At 39.0% G+C, this 18,217-nt stretch overlaps 1 protein-coding gene across 7 annotated transcripts in view; it reads left to right on the top strand.

Moving 5' to 3' along the window:
- Positions 1–18,217, top strand: part of ITPR2 (inositol 1,4,5-trisphosphate receptor type 2) — a 489,465-nt gene that overhangs the window by 139,990 nt on the left and 331,258 nt on the right. For all 7 annotated transcript variants that reach the window (XR_009048516.1, XR_009048517.1, XM_057703556.1 and 4 more), the window contains 5 exons: positions 8,820–8,961; positions 10,994–11,155; positions 15,598–15,770; positions 16,665–16,784; positions 16,901–17,086. Coding sequence is in view for 5 of the 7 variants with exons in the window: in XM_057703556.1 (XP_057559539.1) it covers positions 8,820–8,961; positions 10,994–11,155; positions 15,598–15,770; positions 16,665–16,784; positions 16,901–17,086 (783 nt within the window). In the remaining 2 variants the exon portion in view is untranslated. The remainder of the gene's footprint in view (positions 1–8,819; positions 8,962–10,993; positions 11,156–15,597; positions 15,771–16,664; positions 16,785–16,900; positions 17,087–18,217) is intronic.

The following is an 18,217-nucleotide window of genomic DNA, read 5'->3' on the forward strand; positions in this document are numbered from 1 at the left end:
TGAATGAAAATGGCGATGTTAAAAATTCTGGTGGAATATTTACTTTTTTCCATTTTAGCTTGGCTTGAACACAGTTGTTTTCAGTTACCTTCTGATCTTTCCTTTTAAGTGTTACATAAGAGATGGCTTTTGCTGCACTTGACTTGATATTTGAGTTGGGAGTTCTAAAGGTCCTAAAAGAAGTTTTATATTTTTCTGTTCTTATTTATTCAAGATACATTTCTCTGCTCAAGTACCACAAAACAAACATGTTATGTAATACCAGCAAACAATCTGCAAAGTGTACCTCTGTGCCCTTGTAACTCCCTTGGAGAAACTGGATCTTTGCTTCTTCAACTCTGGTTTTGAAAATAAATGAGACAGAGAATGATATGGGTAGCTATCAATCATTTCATCCCTACTTTATGCTGGTGCCGCGTTAGGCACTGTGACTATATTTCTCTACTCCTTCAAACAGCCCCGAGATGGACATTACTCCCATCTTACATAAAGGAAAATTAAAATGTTAAGCAAACTAGGTAAGGTCACACAGTAAGTGGAGGATTCAACCATGTGTGGTTTTAAAGCCCATGGGTTTCCGACACACTAGAGCACAGGCATTTTTCGCATTTCTCCACTTCATGGTCTGCTACGTACCTTTCAATTTGAACAAGAAAAGCTATTTACCAATTTCCCAGGCATTCATACGTTGGAACGCGCATGGTGAGCTGATAAATGGTATAAGCACTTTGGAATGTAGTTTGGCAGTAACGAGCCAAGTTAAAGAAGCACTCGCGCCTCGTGTAAGTGGGATCCTGTAGTGGATGCCCTCCGTGACCGGCTTACTTCACTAGCATAACGTCCTCCAGGCTTACCCACACGGTCGTGTGTCACAGGATTTCCTTATTTGTTAAAGCTGAATAATATTCTTAGAACAGTTTGCTTGTGCAGACTGTCAAGATGATGACTGAAACAGGTGTGTGCAGATGGAGAGGGAGGGCACAGATTTCTGACATTAAAGTATTGGCCTCCACATTCTAGTTCTCCTGATGTCACAGCTGCGTGGGGTCAGAACTGAGAGAGCGGGCAACTGGATGATTTGGTTCCGTTTCTTAAATGCATAGGTAATCTCCAGATGATCATAAAGTAGAGTAAGGAAAAACTGAAAAAAAAGTTGAATAATGTTCTATCATAGGTATATACTGTATTTTCTTTATCCATTCATCCACTGATGGACATTTGGGTTCCATATTTGGCTGTGGTTAATAATGTTGCAAAATAGTCTAACTCATAGAAACAGAGACCAGAATAGTGTTTGCCAGAGGTGGGGGGAGGGGGAAATGAGGAGTTCCTGTTTAACGGGTATAAAGTTTCATTTATACAAGGTGAATACGTTCTGGAGATCTGCTGTACAACACTGTGCCTGTAGTTAACAACGCTGTATTGGGACTTCCCTGGTGGTGTAGTGGTTAAGAATTCGCCTGTCAATGCAAGGAACACGAGTTCAAGCCCTGGTCTGGGAAGATCCCACATACCACAGAGCAGCTAAGCTCTGAGCCACAACTACTGAGACTGTGCTCTAGAGCCCACGAGCCACAACTGTTGAGCCCATGTGCCACAACTACTGAAGCCCGTGTGTCTAGAGCCTGTGCTCAGCAACAAGAGAAGCCACCGCAATAAGAAGCCCACACACAGCAAGGAAGAGTACCCCCCGCTCGCCACAACTAGAGAAAGCCCATACACAGCAATGAAAACACAATGCAGGGGCTTCCTAGGTGGCACAGTGGTTGAGAAGTAGTTGAGAATCCACCTGCCAATGCAGGGGACACGGGTTCGATCCCTGCTCCAGGAAGATCCCACATGCTGCGGAGCAACTAAGCCAGTGCACCACAACTATTGAGCCTGTGCTTTAGAGCCTGTGAGCCACAACTGTTGAGCCCACGTGCTGCAACTACTGAAGCCCACGTGCCTAGAGCCCTGCTCTGCAACAAGAGAAGCCATGGCAATGAGGAGCCCACACACCTCAATGAAGAGTAGCCCCCACTCACTGCAACTAAAAAGAAAGCCCACGCACAGCAAAAAAGACCCAACACAGCCAATAAAATAATAAATAAATAAATAAATAGATAAATAAAACACAATGCAGGCAATAAATAAATAAATTAATTAATTAATGTAAAAAATGCTGTATTATGCACATACAAATTTAAAATGGTAAATCTCATGAGTGTTCTAAACACACATACACAAACACACACACACACAAGCAAATTCTCTATGACTTACCAATTCTGCTCCTAGGCTGGACATTGTTAAACATCTGTCCAAAAGAAGCTCCTATATATGTGCACTAGGACACATTTAAGAATGTTCAGCCTTAGTCTAAGTAATCCAAATTGACAGCTATTAAATGTCCATCACCAGTTGAATAGGTGAGTATAGTTTTGGTATCGTCACATGGTGGAATACAGTATAGCCATGAAAATACATGACCTACATCTATGTATAACTACGTGGATAAATCTAATAAACTTTAGGCTGCGTGAGAACTAGACACACATGTATTCACCATAAGATTATTTGTAAAGTTAAAAATCAAGCAAAACTAAACCCTTCCTTTGGGGTTTAAGAAATTGGCAGAACTCTAAAGAAATGCAAGGAAAGAACTGTCACAAAAGCCAGGATGGTGTTCTGGGGCGGGATTTGAGGAGGCTTTTTCAATGTTCCATTTCCTGCTCTGCGTGGTGGCTTGATGGGGTTCACATGGTAAGCATTGCATAAAAAAACATGTATGTTTTATGAACTGTTAGATTTCTATCCTAAAATACAAAGGAACAGAAAAGTCCAAGTTCCTACCTTCCAACCCTATCAATAGAAAAACAGCATAACTATGCAAACAAATGGAATAGTTATTTCTCAACTTCCTCTGTTCTTACCTCTGTTTCCCCCCTAACAAATCTGCATTTGAGAACCACTGTTGTGTATGCAGTCTACTTCCAACCCCATTGGGGGAAATAAAGAAAGGCCATAAGCAGAAGCAACTGCTCCCCTGTTCTGGATGACAGATAATTAAACATCAGAACTAAATTATGACAGGCAATGGAATCCCATGTGTAGAAAGCCCTTTTTTTAGGTCTGCTATTTACCTATTAACTCTGCTTTTGATGAATCTGTTTCTCTGCCTCTGTCATTGTCACATATGCGCAGAAATTTCCTCAGCCTCGCTAAAAAGTCTCCCTTGCTAAGTATTAAGGCATTCCTTGAAGAAAAGGACAAATAAAGATTGATTATGAGCACTCCACCATGGCCGACTGTAACTTTTCTTCTGTTACTGCCCGAGAGAATCTTAACCTCTCAAGATGCTTCTCAGGAAGGTGGTGGACCAGGACTGACCAGGGATCATGCATTTTTATTTCCCTGCTATTTTAGAGTGAAAAACATCATCGCAAAAAGAAAGTCTTGCCTGAGAAATAGGAAGTTGCAATGATTGATCTTCATTTAGTAATTTCCGAAAAGCCACCTCCCATCAAAATGCGTTCAAAGCTGCCTGTCAGTACAGGGGAGCTTATTGGCCTGGTTGAATGTGCTTATATTATTTTCTTGGTTTTCAAATTTGATATAAAATTCTTTCTGAAAATTCTGCACAACTCTGACTCCCCCCGCCCCCCCCGCCCCCCCCGGAGAATGAAATTATTTTTAGAGATTCTTTTACTCAAAACCAAGAAGAATGATACAGGGTCAGAGGGAACGTATCGGAGATCTGTCTCCAAGTGCTTGTGTTGTTCTAATCCTCCCTGCCCCCAGCTCCCCTTTTCTTCACCCTAGGAGTGAACTCTGGAGACACAGCTCCTGCATTCTGCTCCAAGATCCTCAACCTCAGATATTTTTTAATGGAATTTTTTTCTGCACAGCTGCACCAACAGAATAGACAGTATTGGGAACATATGGGGGTGGGAGAGGAGAGAGGAGGGTAACTGCTGTTCAGAGCTGGAGGAAGTGACTCATGCAGTCGTAAACCAGAATTTCTGCACCATGTTTTGCCTCTGAGGGTATAGAAAGAGAGGTGGGGTTCCTCTGCCACCTTTACAGTTCAGTATCTGTTTGTTTTCAGTATTACTGAACTCCTGGTCCATGCCAGGCACTGGGCCCTGCAGCTGTGTACACATGGTGCCAGTGCAGTGGTGAACAGCCCAGACCCCAGCCAAGTCTGCAATTTGCAGACTTGAGTACTGATTTGAATTCCTTGTGATAGGAGCTCAGGATCTAGAGTAGGGGTCATCCAGCATGTGATCACCAGATCAGATGTCCTTCTGATTCAAAGTTAATATTTTCAAAATATTAACTTTGGATTTTGGATTTTTAAAATCTCATCTGATAGTTTATTTGAATTTGCTAAAGTTTAATTTCCACTTGATAAATAATGTGTTTGGACTTATTTTAATACCTATGGGTATCTTACTTTGTTATTTTCTTTCTTTGATGTAGTTTTTTTTTTCTTTTCCTCCACTTCTTTCTTGCTTTCTGTTAGATTGATGAAGTTTGTATTTTCTCTCACTTTTCCTTTTCTACTGGTTTAAAAGCTATAGATCATATTTCTCTTCTTTCGCAGGTACCCTTATGTTCCTGTCATACATTTCAACTGTATATTCCTTCTTACAGAACTTGAAGATATTAGGTATTTCTTTCTCTCGTGGGAGAAAAATACCTCAGAATCCTTTAATTATACACTGACATTCTACCTCCCATCTTTTTTTTGGAATAGTCGTCTGGAACCATAGTTTTGTATTTATTCTTTAAATTAGTTGTGTCATGTAAATTATGATTGTATCAGTTTTTTTTTTAACTGAAAATTCAGTTCCTAAAAGTTATTTTTCTGTTATTAATTATATTTCTTAATGTATTTTACATCTTGTTCTGCTTGCTTTTATTTCTTGCATCGGACTCTGCTCTGGGTTCACTTTTCTTCTTGTTGAAATTTGTTCTTCAGTCTGTTCAATGAGGTTATAAGTCTTATTAATCTTAACATGTGGAGAATGTCTTTATTTTTCCTCCTCCCTTAAGTTGTACTTTATGTATGGAATGCTAGCTTGACAATTATTTTTCTTTAGTATTTTAAAGTTATAATTTAATTATTTTCTGTTATCTCTTGTTGCCATTAAGAATTGTTATTCTTTATTGGCATTTTTCTTTACTTTATGATAATTTTGTAGATTTTTTCCTTTGTCTTCAATGTCCTCAAGTTTCACTACAGTGTATTTACAAGTAACTTTTATTTTTGTTTTTCCCACTTGACTTAGGGTGTGCTTTTGATCAGAATACTTATGTCTTCCTGCAATTCTGGAAAATTGTCAACCGTTTTCCTTCAGATATTACTTCTTTGTCTTTTCCTCTTATCGCTCTCCTGGAACTCCTATTAGATGCATGTTGGATCCTCTTAATTCATCTTCCTTATCTCTTAACTTTCCTTTTATACTTTACCTTTTAAAACGTGTGCTGCTTCCTGGATCGATTTTTTGTTACTGTCTCTACTATGTCACTACTTTTTCTTAGAATGTGTATATAAGAGTTTACCTTCATTGAATTATATATATATATATATTTTTCTAATCCCTCTTTTTTTTTAAGCTCTTTATTGGGATATAATTGCTTTACACTCTTGTACCAGCTTTTGGGGTACACCAAACTGAATCAGCTGTATTTATACATATATCCCGATACCCCCTCAATCCCATGACTCCCTCATGCTCTCCCTGTCCTGGCCTTCTAAGGCATCACCCATCATCGAGTTGATCTCCCTTTGTTATACAGCAACTTCCCACTAGCTATCTATTTTACAGTTGGTAGTATATATATGTCTATGCTATGCTCTCATTTTTATTCAAATGATTATAATTTTATTTCTCAGATTTCTATTGGTTCTTTTGTGTAGCCACCTTTTCTTCATTTGTATCTGTCCTCTTTTATGTGTGTTGTCTTTTTTGGTATATAATTATTTTCTTTATCTATTTGAGGATTAGAAACACACTTATTTCAAAGGTATTTTGAAATTGTTCTGTTACTTGCATTTTGTTGGTAACAAATTGGCCTCCTGACTTTTTAGTATGATGGCTGGCTTTCTTAATGTCAGTTTTTCTCATGTGCTTTGGAATTTAAGTATGCAGGCTCTTCTTGGGTGGGCGATTTTTGCTTATCCTCTCTCTACATTCACTTATCTTATTAGTTTTGTAGTTGCCTCTGCCTAGCTTGCCTCAACAAGTCCAGAGCCAGATCTGATATTGAGGGCTGAGAGTTCTTGTCCTATGGTAATTTGAGGTTTTAGCCGTTGAGATCGCAGGTAGGTAGGTCCAGTCCTGTTTGTGTGCTTCTTCTCTTTCCTCCTACCACTCGCATCACAGCCACAGCCTGAATAGGGGTCCCCACCTTTTTAAGGTTCCCTTAAGAGATGGAGAAGCCCTGCTTTAGTCTCTGCTTTTGAATCTTTAGTTTATTTCCCTATCACATGCTATCAGTCCCTCTTGTCTTCCCAGTACTGAATATTGTACTTGTTTATCTCTGTCTTTCTTATCGTATTCCTGATCCGCAAAGCTTTTTATTATGTTTTTAGGTATGTCTTTTTAAAAATATATTTTCTCTCTCATTGCTGCATATGATAAAGAAGTCACACAAAAATTTTTTAGTAAAAGCAGATTAATAAGATTGAATGAGTTAGTGGGACCTAACCATCTCCCAGTATAGAATTGTAATTTGATTTAAACTGAAAAACACCAGCTTTGTTTGCCACAGATGGGATGCTTGAAGTGAAAAGACAAAAAAACAAAAAGGTTTCAACAGTTTTGGAGGTCAAAAGAGAAGACTAATTTTCTTGGCTCTCATTGCCTCATCATCGGGAAGGTGGGCTCTACAAACAAGGTTAATGTATAGTGATCCTTGGTCAAGACTCTTAATTTTCTTCATCATTTCATTAACTATCACCAGTTTTTAGACCATTTGGAAGAGTTTGAAGCAGAGTCATTTGTAGTTGCTCCCATAGTTGTGCTTTCTTAGGTGTCTAAACATTTGAATGCAGTATCTTCAAAACAGCAAGAGAAAAAGAATAGTAATACTTTTAAAAAGAAAATGCAGGCATATTTATGCTTGGACTGGACTTGTAGATTGAGCAACTGAAGTACTGAGGTTCAACTTAATTTCAGTTTGTTTAAGAAATATGAGCTCAAAATATATGTTTTACTATTTCTTTTAAGAATAATAGAAGGGGGACTTCCCTGGTGGCACAGTGGTTAAGAATCCACCTGCCATTTCAGGGGACATGGGTTCGATCCCTGGTCTGGGAAGATCCCACATGCCACAGAGCAACTAAGCCCGTGTGCCACAACTACTGAGCCTGTACCCTAGAGCCTGTGAGCCACAACTACTGAGCCCATGCACCACAGATACTGAAGCCCACGTGCCTAGAGCCTGTGCTCCGCAACAACAGAAGCCACCGTGATGAGAAGCTGGTACACTGCAACAAAGAGTAGCCTCCACTCGCCACAATTAGAGAAAAAGCCTGCACGCAGCAACGAAGATGCAATGCAGCCAATACGTAAATAAATAAATAAATACCATTAAAAAAAGAATAATAGGATGATTTAGAAGACATTGAGTCACAATTTCGAAAGAAATTCACAGAAAGAAATTCAAGGTCCTGTACAGTAGGACCTTGTTGTTTATCTATTTTATATATAGTAGTTTGTATCTGCTCATCCCAAACTCCTAATTTATCCCTCCCCCTCACTTCCTCTTTGGTAACCATAAGTTTGTTTTCTATGTCTGTGAGTCTGTTTCTGTTTTTTAAATATGTTCATTTGTGTCATATTTTAGATTCCACATATAAGTGATATATTTGTCTTTCTCTGTCTGACTTACTTCACTTAGTATGATAATCTGTTGGTCCATCCATGTTCTGCAAATGGCATTATTTCGTCCTTGTTATGGCTGAGTAGTATTCCATTGTGTATATATACCACATCTCCTTGAATAAAGCTCATTTAAATATTTGTTGGATGGCTTTTGTTGTATTAAAAATTCACATATGGCGCAGCTCCCTGGTGGTCTAGTGCCTGGGATCATAAAAAAAATTCATATAGAAAATGATAAAGCACAGGAAGGAGGAAGAAAAAGGATAAGGGAGGAAGGGTTCTCCAGACACTTTAGATACTAGATGCCACTGAAATTCAAGTAATCATTAAAATAATAACCAAAATGTAGAATTAAAGGTGAGCATTAGTGTATGATTTCTAGAATATTATGATTTTTATAGGTCAATTAATACTTTCAGAACAATTTAGAACATCTGATTACTTAATCTAGTCTCTGTTTGCAGTTCAATTAAGTTTTTCCTCTTTGGCACAGGGAGAAATTGAAATGTAGTAAAGATTAAGAAATGTACTTTGAGTTAATGGTAAAAAAAAAAAGAAGAATTTGAATTTAAGAATTTAGGTTAGCTATTCTTCCTTAAAGCAGAAATACTCTTCTTTGCTAATCAGTCATGGAAAAGCACCTGTTGGTAGGTAGTATGCTCTCAACACATCTGTTTTTGGGACTCATGGGGTTTTATTTCATAGTTGTCTTTGCAAATATTTGATTAGAGCTGGACGTGGGAGTGGGGGTTGGAGGAACAGAAGAAGGTATACTCTTTTGCAAAGATTTAAGTAAATGTTAATTGCATTAGGTGTTTTGTTAATTAAATAATTTTTATTGTAAAATACTTTCACTTTTGTAGTGTTTTAGTCCTTAGTGTTTATTTAAAAGTATTTCCAAAATTAAGCACACCATAATGTTTCCTTTTCATTTGATGATAGGTTTGTGACCAAATTATTGGAAGACCTTATCTTCTTTGTGGCTGATGTACCTAACAATGGACAAGACGTTCTGGATGTGCTGATCACCAAGCCAAACCGAGAACGTCAGAAATTAATGAGGGAACAAAACATATTGGCACAGGTGAATGTTTCCATGTACTAATTTTGCATATTTTACCTTTTTGAATTGTAGTATCAAAAGAGTTCTTGTGTTAGTTATCTAATGATGTGTAACAAGTTACCCCAAAACTTATCGTTTGAAACTATCAGATACTTACAGTTTCTGTGGATTAGGAATCTGGGGTGATTTAGGTGGGCAGCTCTTGCTCAGGGTGTTTTACAGGCTGCAGTCAAGGTGTTGTCTGGGCTGCAGTCATCTCGAGACTCAAATGGAAGAGGATTTGCTTCCCAGCTCACTCATGCAGGACTGCCTCAAGACCTGGCAGCTTGCTTTAGAAGTGAGAGATCCAAGACAGACCAAGAGAGGGCCTTCAGATGGAGGCCATAGTCTTTTTGTGACTTAATCTTAGGAGTAACATCTCATCATTTCCACTTTGTTCTCTTAAGGTTAGAAGTGAGTCAATAAATCCAGCCCACAGTCAAGAAGATAGGATTCTGTTAGAGTGTAATGCCAGGAGGCAGGGATCACTGGGGGCCATCCTGGAGACAGCCTACCACAGGCCTTTAAACACCTGCATGGTCAAACTGTCTCCAGAAAATATGCTGTAATAATTTTCCAGGTAGAATTTTCCAGGGGAACTTGGAAGCTGCCATCTCCATCTGCTTCCTACTTTTTTCCCTTTCTTCCCTTGAAAAGTAGGGCAGTCTGTTCATCAGCTCACAAGTGCTCTATACAATATTCTGTTTTTTTTCCTGAAAGTCTGGAGCTTCTCCTATGCTATGTCTTCCTGAAATTGTTTATAACATGCCAGTAAATGCCTACCTTCGTGAATTCTTTTTATTCTGTTAATTGCTGTATAAGGTAATGGGCTTCTGCATTAATTGTGGACTGAAGGAAGATACTTAAATATAAAATTTATGTTATTAATATTCATGTTCTTGTGGAGTTGGGAAAGGAAGACAGTAGGCATATTGTCAATTAATATTCTATAGCTGATTGTCTGAGTGTATAAAATCAACATTTTTCTCAAAGAAAATAAAGGTTGCAAATCTAATGAGACAGCCTTTTCTGGCATCAGCATTTCTTTTGTATAAAACATTTGATTTCAAGGACTTTTAGGACCTTGCATGATTTATTGATATTATTTCAACCAACATATGTCAGACATTTTATTTCAGTATTATAAATATACAATTCATGGTTTAGTGAATATGGAATTATTGAAGAAACTTTAATTCATATTGTATTTCATGAACTACAAAGGATAATTCTTTTCCATTCCTGTTCTTGTCTGACTCCTTGTGTGTTTCCTGGGTGCTCTTTCATACAGTTTACTCACCCTCCCAGTTCATCTCCAGGTGATCCTACCTGCTGTCTTGCTGCCTAAAAGAGTTATGTTCCTCAATGCTTTTTAAATACTTCTCAACTGTTAATCTTCTTACAAGAAGAATCTGAGTCACTGGTGTCACCATCTGGCCGTATGGCTCCATATTTGTTTTGAATGCTGATACAGTCATCGATTTGGCCACAACTTTATGTATAAGAGACGATAAATTAATTCTTTTATGAAGAGGTTTAAGAGCAATATTGGGAGGAAGTTTTTTTGATAGTTTCAGATGAAAAGTAAATATTTTTCTTATTTTTATTTTAGAAAGTTATAGAAAATAATAGAAGTAATTATAAAGCCTAGCGAAATCAAACTAAATTTTAGTTCATCTGAATATGTTCGTGTAACTTGGTACAACCTAACATCTTTATGTTTTTTATTTTAATAAAATAAAATTTCTAAACAAAATTAGGCATTTTATTTAAATGTCTTTTTTGTTATTCAATTTCAGGAATCCTTTTAGCAGAATTTTTCTGTCCCTTAATATGTTTGTCTTGTATCCTAGAAAAAAAAATCATTTTTTTTTACTTTACATTAATTCTATTCAAATATTAGAAAAGTGTTTTTCAGTCAGTTTGTTTATATAAAAAGTTAAAATGTTGCAAAACAGGTACCTGTATTCATCAGAATAAGTGATTTTTTGTTTTTTTGTTTTTTTCCTGATAGGTATTTGGGATTCTTAAAGCACCCTTTAAGGAGAAGGCAGGAGAGGGCTCAATGCTCAGACTTGAAGATCTGGGGGATCAAAGATACGCCCCCTACAAGTACATGCTGAGGCTGTGCTACCGTGTGCTGAGACATTCGCAGCAGGACTACCGGAAAAATCAGGTTGGAGGGTGGCCCTCGTTTTTACCTCTGTTTTACATCTAAAGTATGGACAAGGTTCTTTGGTTACTGTTCTAAGACATATAAAATAGGAACAGGAAATTCTGCTTTGCAATGAAATGTTTTCTCTTGGCAACACAAAAAAATGACCTGTAAGTGTATGTGAGCTGACATATGTATTTATTCTTCCATGTAAAATTAGAATCATCGGTGGAAGATGTCTGAGTCCTCGTATGTGCATGGTATTAGCTCCTGCTGGGCAGGAGGCATGCTGGATATAGTATGTAAAGAGGAATGAGACATTTCTTGGCATTTCTAGGAACATGTGAGGTACCACATCGTCACGTGTAGGCCAAGAGTTCATCATCTGGTGCAAAAGATATGACACGTGCCTCTGAAACATAAGGTAGAGGCATAGAAGGGACAGGAGAGATAAAGGACAGCATTGTGAGAATTCTGGAAAGAGAGGAACTCAGCTGAGGGTACCCAGGAAGGGTGCTTGGAGAGGAAGCATTTGGGGAGGATGAGAATCATTTTCAGAAATTGTATGGGAACAAGCATTTTAGTGGAGAGAGATTTCTGAAAAGAGAATGATAGATCCTAGAAAGGGCACTTTCGTCCCAAGATATTCCTAACTGTGGAGGACAGGGAATCCAAGCATATCTAAAAGTTGCCAACTACATGTGAAATTTCTTTTCGGTCTCATTTTTGTCTGAAAATAAATATATTTTGCAATGTGTTCAATAATACACATTTGCTTAGTACAAAATTGTTTTCAGTTAATTATCATTTGGTACGTTAGTTTCCTATGTTTCTCTTAGCCAGCTGGAGAGATGAGTGCATAGTCAATAAACTTCACGGACAAGTTTAGTTCTTAAGGAAGGATGGTGTGAGAGAAAGCTGGGAAGGTAGGTAGGACTGAACCATTGAAGGCCTAGGATGTCGGGCCTGGAGGCTGGAGGTTTTTTGGCAATAGTTAGTAGTATTTACTGAGTGCTTACTTTGTACCGGGCTCAGTTCTAAGCACTTTTCACAAAATGACTTGGTTAATACTGAGTTTAGATGAAGAACTGAGGTTAAATAAATTGCCAAAGATTATACAGTTTTGATTGGAGTCAGTATTCAAATCCAGGCTCTTAATAATCATAGTACTGCTTCTTAAGGAATCTAAACATTCTTTGGCAAGAAAAAAAATTGCTTTTTAAAAAGAGTATGAAAATGCTTTGGTTTTGAAATTCAGTTTGAAGCTTAAGAAAAAGTCTAAAAGGACTATATAAAACAGATTAGCCAGAAGATAAATAATTTGACAAGGAGCGAGAGTGAGGAAGCAGACAATATAAACAGATTCTTAAATGCTTTTTAATCTAATCCTAGGTATAAACATTTTTCTTCCCATTTGAAAATGCTTGTCATTGGAATTTTTCCCAACTTCACTGCATTCCTTTAAGATGGCAAGGTAACGTAGGTAGAGTTTTCTTGTTTTATTAGAAGGAAAGTTAAGTTCTAGAATGTCAAATGACAGACCTTCAAGCGCTCAGAGGAGCAGCATCTGAGAAGCCGCAGACACCAGGGCCACGTTATTCAGCAGAGGACAGGGATGGGGGCGGGGCTTGTGGTTGCTCCGTGGCCTCATTTCCCTTCTTGAGTCTGGAAAGATCTACTTTGCTAGACAGGCCACCCCTCCACACTACATGCAGTAGTCTACGAGAAAGATTGAATTAACTGAAAAAAATAAGCAGGTCTACAGGGTTTACCTGGTCCTTCTGAACCACGGGTCCCCCAATGTGCGCATCCTCAATTGTGCTCAGTCTTTGGGAGGGTCCTGTGGACCCTCTTACCGCAGCACTGCCCTGTGCTTCCGTGCCGGATCTCCTTGGTGTGGCTGTTCTGCTAGTACCTAGTAGATTGCCCAGGCAGCACGTCTCAACTGGTGTCCTTTCCCAGTCCCTCGAGGTCTGGCACAATGTTCTTTCTCAGTCCCCTCTGTAGAAGCTGGGGGCTCACATGCCTGGTGTCCTGAGCACATGTAGTTTCTCCTCTGAAAACATTCCCCCTTCCGACAGGTAGATACAGACACACACACATTAACTTACTCTCACATTCTGCTCCTATAATTTCTCCTCTCTTTTGTTCTTGGTTCACCCCAGCTGGGTGCATCCCCTCTCCAGGCAAATATTTATTCATTTTGGGAGACCAGCTTTCCAGTTTCTTTAGAGCAGTGGTCCCCAACCTTTTTGGCACCAGGGATCAGTTTTGTGGAAGACAGTTTTTCCACAGGGTGGGAGGGGGATGGTTCAGGTGACAATGTGAGCAATGGGGAGTGATGAGGAGCCATGGGGAGTGATGGGAAGCTGCAGATGAAGCTTCACTGGCTCACCCCCCTGCTGTTCACCCCCTGCTGTGCAGCCTGGTTCCTAACACAGGTACCAGTCCACGGCCAGGGATTGGGGACCCCTGCTTTAGAGCATGTCAGTGTAGGTGGGCGACTCCTTCTCTCTTTGGGAATGTCTCCCCAAGAGGTAGAGCACTGAGCTGACAAAAGAACAAAGACTCCCCAGCATTTATTGAGGGTGAGGTTTTATTTTTTCTCACGTTCTCTGCCTGCTCCAATTGAATCTCACTGATAGCTGGAAAATATTTTTCTCATTTCTGTTGAATTAAGAATGCTTTATGTTAAGTACAATGCAGCTTTTTTGATGTGTTTAGAACATGATTTTAAAGCATGAGCAGAAAGACTTTCTACTTTTTGCATAATTACCTTGGTTTCCTTTATCCTCACCTATATTTTATAGAGTCCTGATAGGGAATTCTTTTGTGATTTAGTGTTGACTTTCTGTTTATTGTTATTTAGAATTTGGTAACATCTCTAATTTCATTTGACTATTTATTGACATCCTGATCTATTTATCAGACATGTTGGAGGTTTGCCTTATAGCAGGAGCTGATTACAGTAGTCATACACGCATATAAATCAATACATATCTTAAAAAGGATACACTAATAGAAGATGTTTACTTTACTTAACTGGTACCCAATATACAAAGCCATCATTTTGAAAAAGGCCACAAAATTGCTGCCGAGAATATAATGAGATATGTGCAACCAGTATCATTTTCAAGAAACAGGTAGTTTCCAGTAAATTTTACTTAAGGCAAAACCACGTTCTAATCAGTAAATTTTCCCATCATAGAAGAAGTCTCCAACAAGAATCCCCAAGAAATTAAAGGGAAAACTTTGGGTGGTGGGTGGGGTGTAGCTTTGCAGCGCCGTGGCCGTCTGAGATGTGGCTGGTGGGAAGGAGGAGGAGCAGACGGCATCACGCGTGAGCGGCTGTCTCTCGCTCTGAGGATGAACGTTTCTGTCTGCACGGCGGCTCGCAAGCCCTCGCCTCCCGCGTCAGCTCCTGCCTTCTCCTCGCTCACTGCACTCCATCCGCAGTGGCCACCTTGTGTTTACAGAGCTCAGGAGGCTGGGGCGCCCCAGCACAGAGCCGTCCCCTCGCTGCTCCCCCTGCCTCGATGGCGTCTCTCCCCTTGTCTGCCTCCTTTTTATCATTTCCATCATTTCATCATTTTCACCACTTCTATCCTAGGTCAGGTGTCGCCTTTTCAGAGTCTACCCTGTCTAAATGTGCCACCGTTCTCCCTCCCTCTGTTTGTCTCATTTCATTTATCAACATGTAAAGTGATCCTGTTTACGAGTTCATTGACTGCCCTTTCTCACTAAGATGTGAGTTCCGTGGGAGCGTATCTGTCTTGTTTGCCGCCACATGCCTAGTCTCTCAAACAGTGCCTGGAATGGCTTTCCAGAAATATCTATTGGATGAATGGATCTGATCAGTAAAGTGATCAACCACATTATCTCGTTGGATAGCTTTTTAATGACAAAAAGTGCTATGGAATTTTATCATTATTTTAAAGAGATTTAATATATCATCGTGGTACGTGTACAAAAAAGAAATCACCTGTCACCTGGGATCTTCATGGAACAGTATAGAGCTCATGCTTCATGAGCAAAATGTCTGAGGGTCATTTTCATTTCTATAACTATGCCAGAATCCTAGGTTATGACTTTTAGTGAGTGTTCGAAGAAGGGCCTCTGTTACACTGATGAAATCTTTAGTTATCATATCATAGAAATTGTTATTTTAACTAGGTTTATTTCTGTTTTTCTCATTTGTAAGAGTGTAAGCACCTGTATTAAAGGTTATTTTTAGGCATGAAATAATTTTTGGTTATAATTTGAATGAGGTATATGCTAATATATTTCCATTTCCTTCCTCAAATATCCTATTTATTGAAGAATTACTTATTTGCTCTTCTTTTGACAATAATTTTTAGCAAGTTTTCTGTTATGAATAAATTAATCCGTGTTGCTGACCCTAATGGAACCTGTTATTTCTAAGCTCTTTGCCATTGCATTCTGACAGTCTTTCTTCTTTGCAGGAATACATTGCTAAGAATTTCTGTGTCATGCAGTCCCAGATTGGTTATGATATTTTGGCAGAAGATACCATCACAGCTTTGTTGCACAACAACAGAAAACTACTAGAGAAACACATCACAGCAAAAGAAATAGAAACATTTGTTAGTTTACTCAGGAGAAATCGTGAGCCAAGGTTTGAAGTTGTTCATGCAGTATTCTTTTCTTGTGGGGACTGTGGCTTTCTGCTTTATTTTTAGAACTTTTTAAAAGTTAGAATTCTTTCATGGACAAAACAACGTTGGGCTTATTGCTCTAATAATTGTATATCATAAAGTGTTGTTATCTCATAGGAGATCAAAACTCTATAGACGTATTTAAGTGTAACTGATTTTTACTCTGATAACTTGTGTTTTTATAGTACTCTGTAGTTTTTCCAAAATATATTTATATACATTGCCTCATTTAAATCCTTGCACATTCTCATGAAGTACACTGGCCATATAATAGTATCTGCATTTTATGGATGAGAAAATAGGAGCTTAGAAAGCAACTAGAAACAGAATTTAGAGTTTCTGACTCCACGTCAAGTCCCCTTTCTCTTATGCCATGCTGCCTGATCGGGGAGAAATGAATGCAGAAAAGTCAAGCAGATTGACAAAATTTTCTTCATTAGCACAGCAAATAGTGGTAGAAGGTAGAATTGGGCCTCAGACTCGACGAGGCTGTATTCACATTAAGTATGTGCTGTATGTCTGTTTTACTCAGTACAACATTAGCTTTAATCTAGCTTTGTTTTGATATTGTAAATATAACAAGTTACAGTGCTGTGGGGTGAATATTACCAAATAAATAGAAGCAAACTTACACCATTTTTGGAAATAAGATTTGTACTAAATACAAGGAATCCGATGTTTAATTTGATTCTAATGGTGCAGTAGGTAGGCAGCACGTTAGAAAAATGTTGCATTGAAATAATGTTAAAAATGTATCTAGAAAGTCAGTTTTGTGATATCCCAAAGTATATTTGGGGGGATGATTTTACAAGATGCTTTTCATTAACATTCAATTTAATTTTTTCTCTCGTCAGGTTTTTGGATTATCTATCAGATCTGTGTGTGTCTAATACCACAGCTATACCCGTAACTCAAGAACTGATCTGCAAATTTATGTTGAGCCCAGGCAACGCAGACATTCTCATTCAAACTAAGTAAGCCCAGATGATGGAGGCATCCTTCTCTGTTCATTATTTGTAAGCAGGACAGTTCCTTATCGTGTTTCTAAGTGAGCTTGTTCATAGATTTTGTGCGTGTTATTTCTTTCAAGGCTGGTCTCAATGCAAGGAGACAACCCCATGGAGAGTGCCATCCTTTCAGATGACATTGATGAGGAAGAGGTTTGGCTCTACTGGATTGACAGCAACAGGGAACCTCATGGCAAAGCTATCAGGCATCTTGCTCAGGAGGCAAAAGAAGGCACCAAGGCTGATTTAGAAGTTCTCACCTACTACAGGTTAAGTATTGCAGAGCATCATAATTCTCAGTCGCACATATTCATTGAGAGATGGTTCTCTGAAACCTCTAAAAGTTAGATATCAATGAAGAAGAAATTTAAGAAGTTGTGTCAGAACTAGGGTAGCGGAAATATTTAATTTTATTTAAAATAATCACAATAATGTAAACATCTGTGTTTTCCACTATACCACCTGCAATTTTCTAATTTTCCACTCGTTTGGAAATGTTGTGAAGCAACGGTTTTTTTCCTCTTGTTGACTGGTGAGGGTGCAGATGAGAGACATGTGGGGACCTAGGTAACTGAGTTGAGCGGGAGATGAAACTGGGGCTGGGGAAGCTGATCCGGTCGTAGGGGTGGCCTCAGAGAAAGTTAGCCACTAGTCATGTACTGATCACTTATGATTACGTGAAGACCTAGGGCTTCGGGGAAACTGGTGTCTTTAGCTGTGAAAGTTCAGCGGTGGCATATGGCCGTCTAACTTTCAATGATGATTGCTGGTGGTCAGTATCTTGGGAGCAAGAACCTAGCTGGCTTTTTTGAGCCTAAGGCATGGAAACCCAAGGCAGAAGCCCTTGGCCAAGTTGGGCCCAAATGACAGGCATCTGAGAAAGGCAGAGAATTCCATGTGTTCCCTGGTTTCTGCAGGTACAGCTACCACCCCAAAGGCTGCTTCCAGATTGCGGAGGCTGAGGACTCCGAGTATACTGCTGCCGTTTAGACTGCTCACGTCTGCTTTGGGCACTGAGTGGGTCTACACTTGGAGTGGAGATACCAGAGCCTGGCTGAGTGAGCCTGGGCAAGGCAGAGGGAGAGTTTCATGGAGTTGTTGTCCGTAGCCTTCAGACTTAGTGTATTTGCAGTCCTAGGAAACCGAGAACTGAGAACCTGGTGACACTCTCCACCAGATACATGTTGCTGGAATGAGTGAGAGAAGTTGCGGCTGAGTGGGCATAGAGGTGACTTCATCAATGTGTTGTCATTTGATCACGTAACTACTACCAGAAGAGCTCGACTCCAGTGTCACATACACTGGGAAATACTGCAATCATAAAATCAGATGCCGATTGGTACTAATATTTATTAACTTTATCCAGATAAGACAAATAATGTAATACGTTTAATATTTTT

This window comes from Hippopotamus amphibius, chromosome 12 (genome assembly GCF_030028045.1).
Source record: "Hippopotamus amphibius kiboko isolate mHipAmp2 chromosome 12, mHipAmp2.hap2, whole genome shotgun sequence".
NCBI lineage: Eukaryota > Metazoa > Chordata > Mammalia > Artiodactyla > Hippopotamidae > Hippopotamus > Hippopotamus amphibius.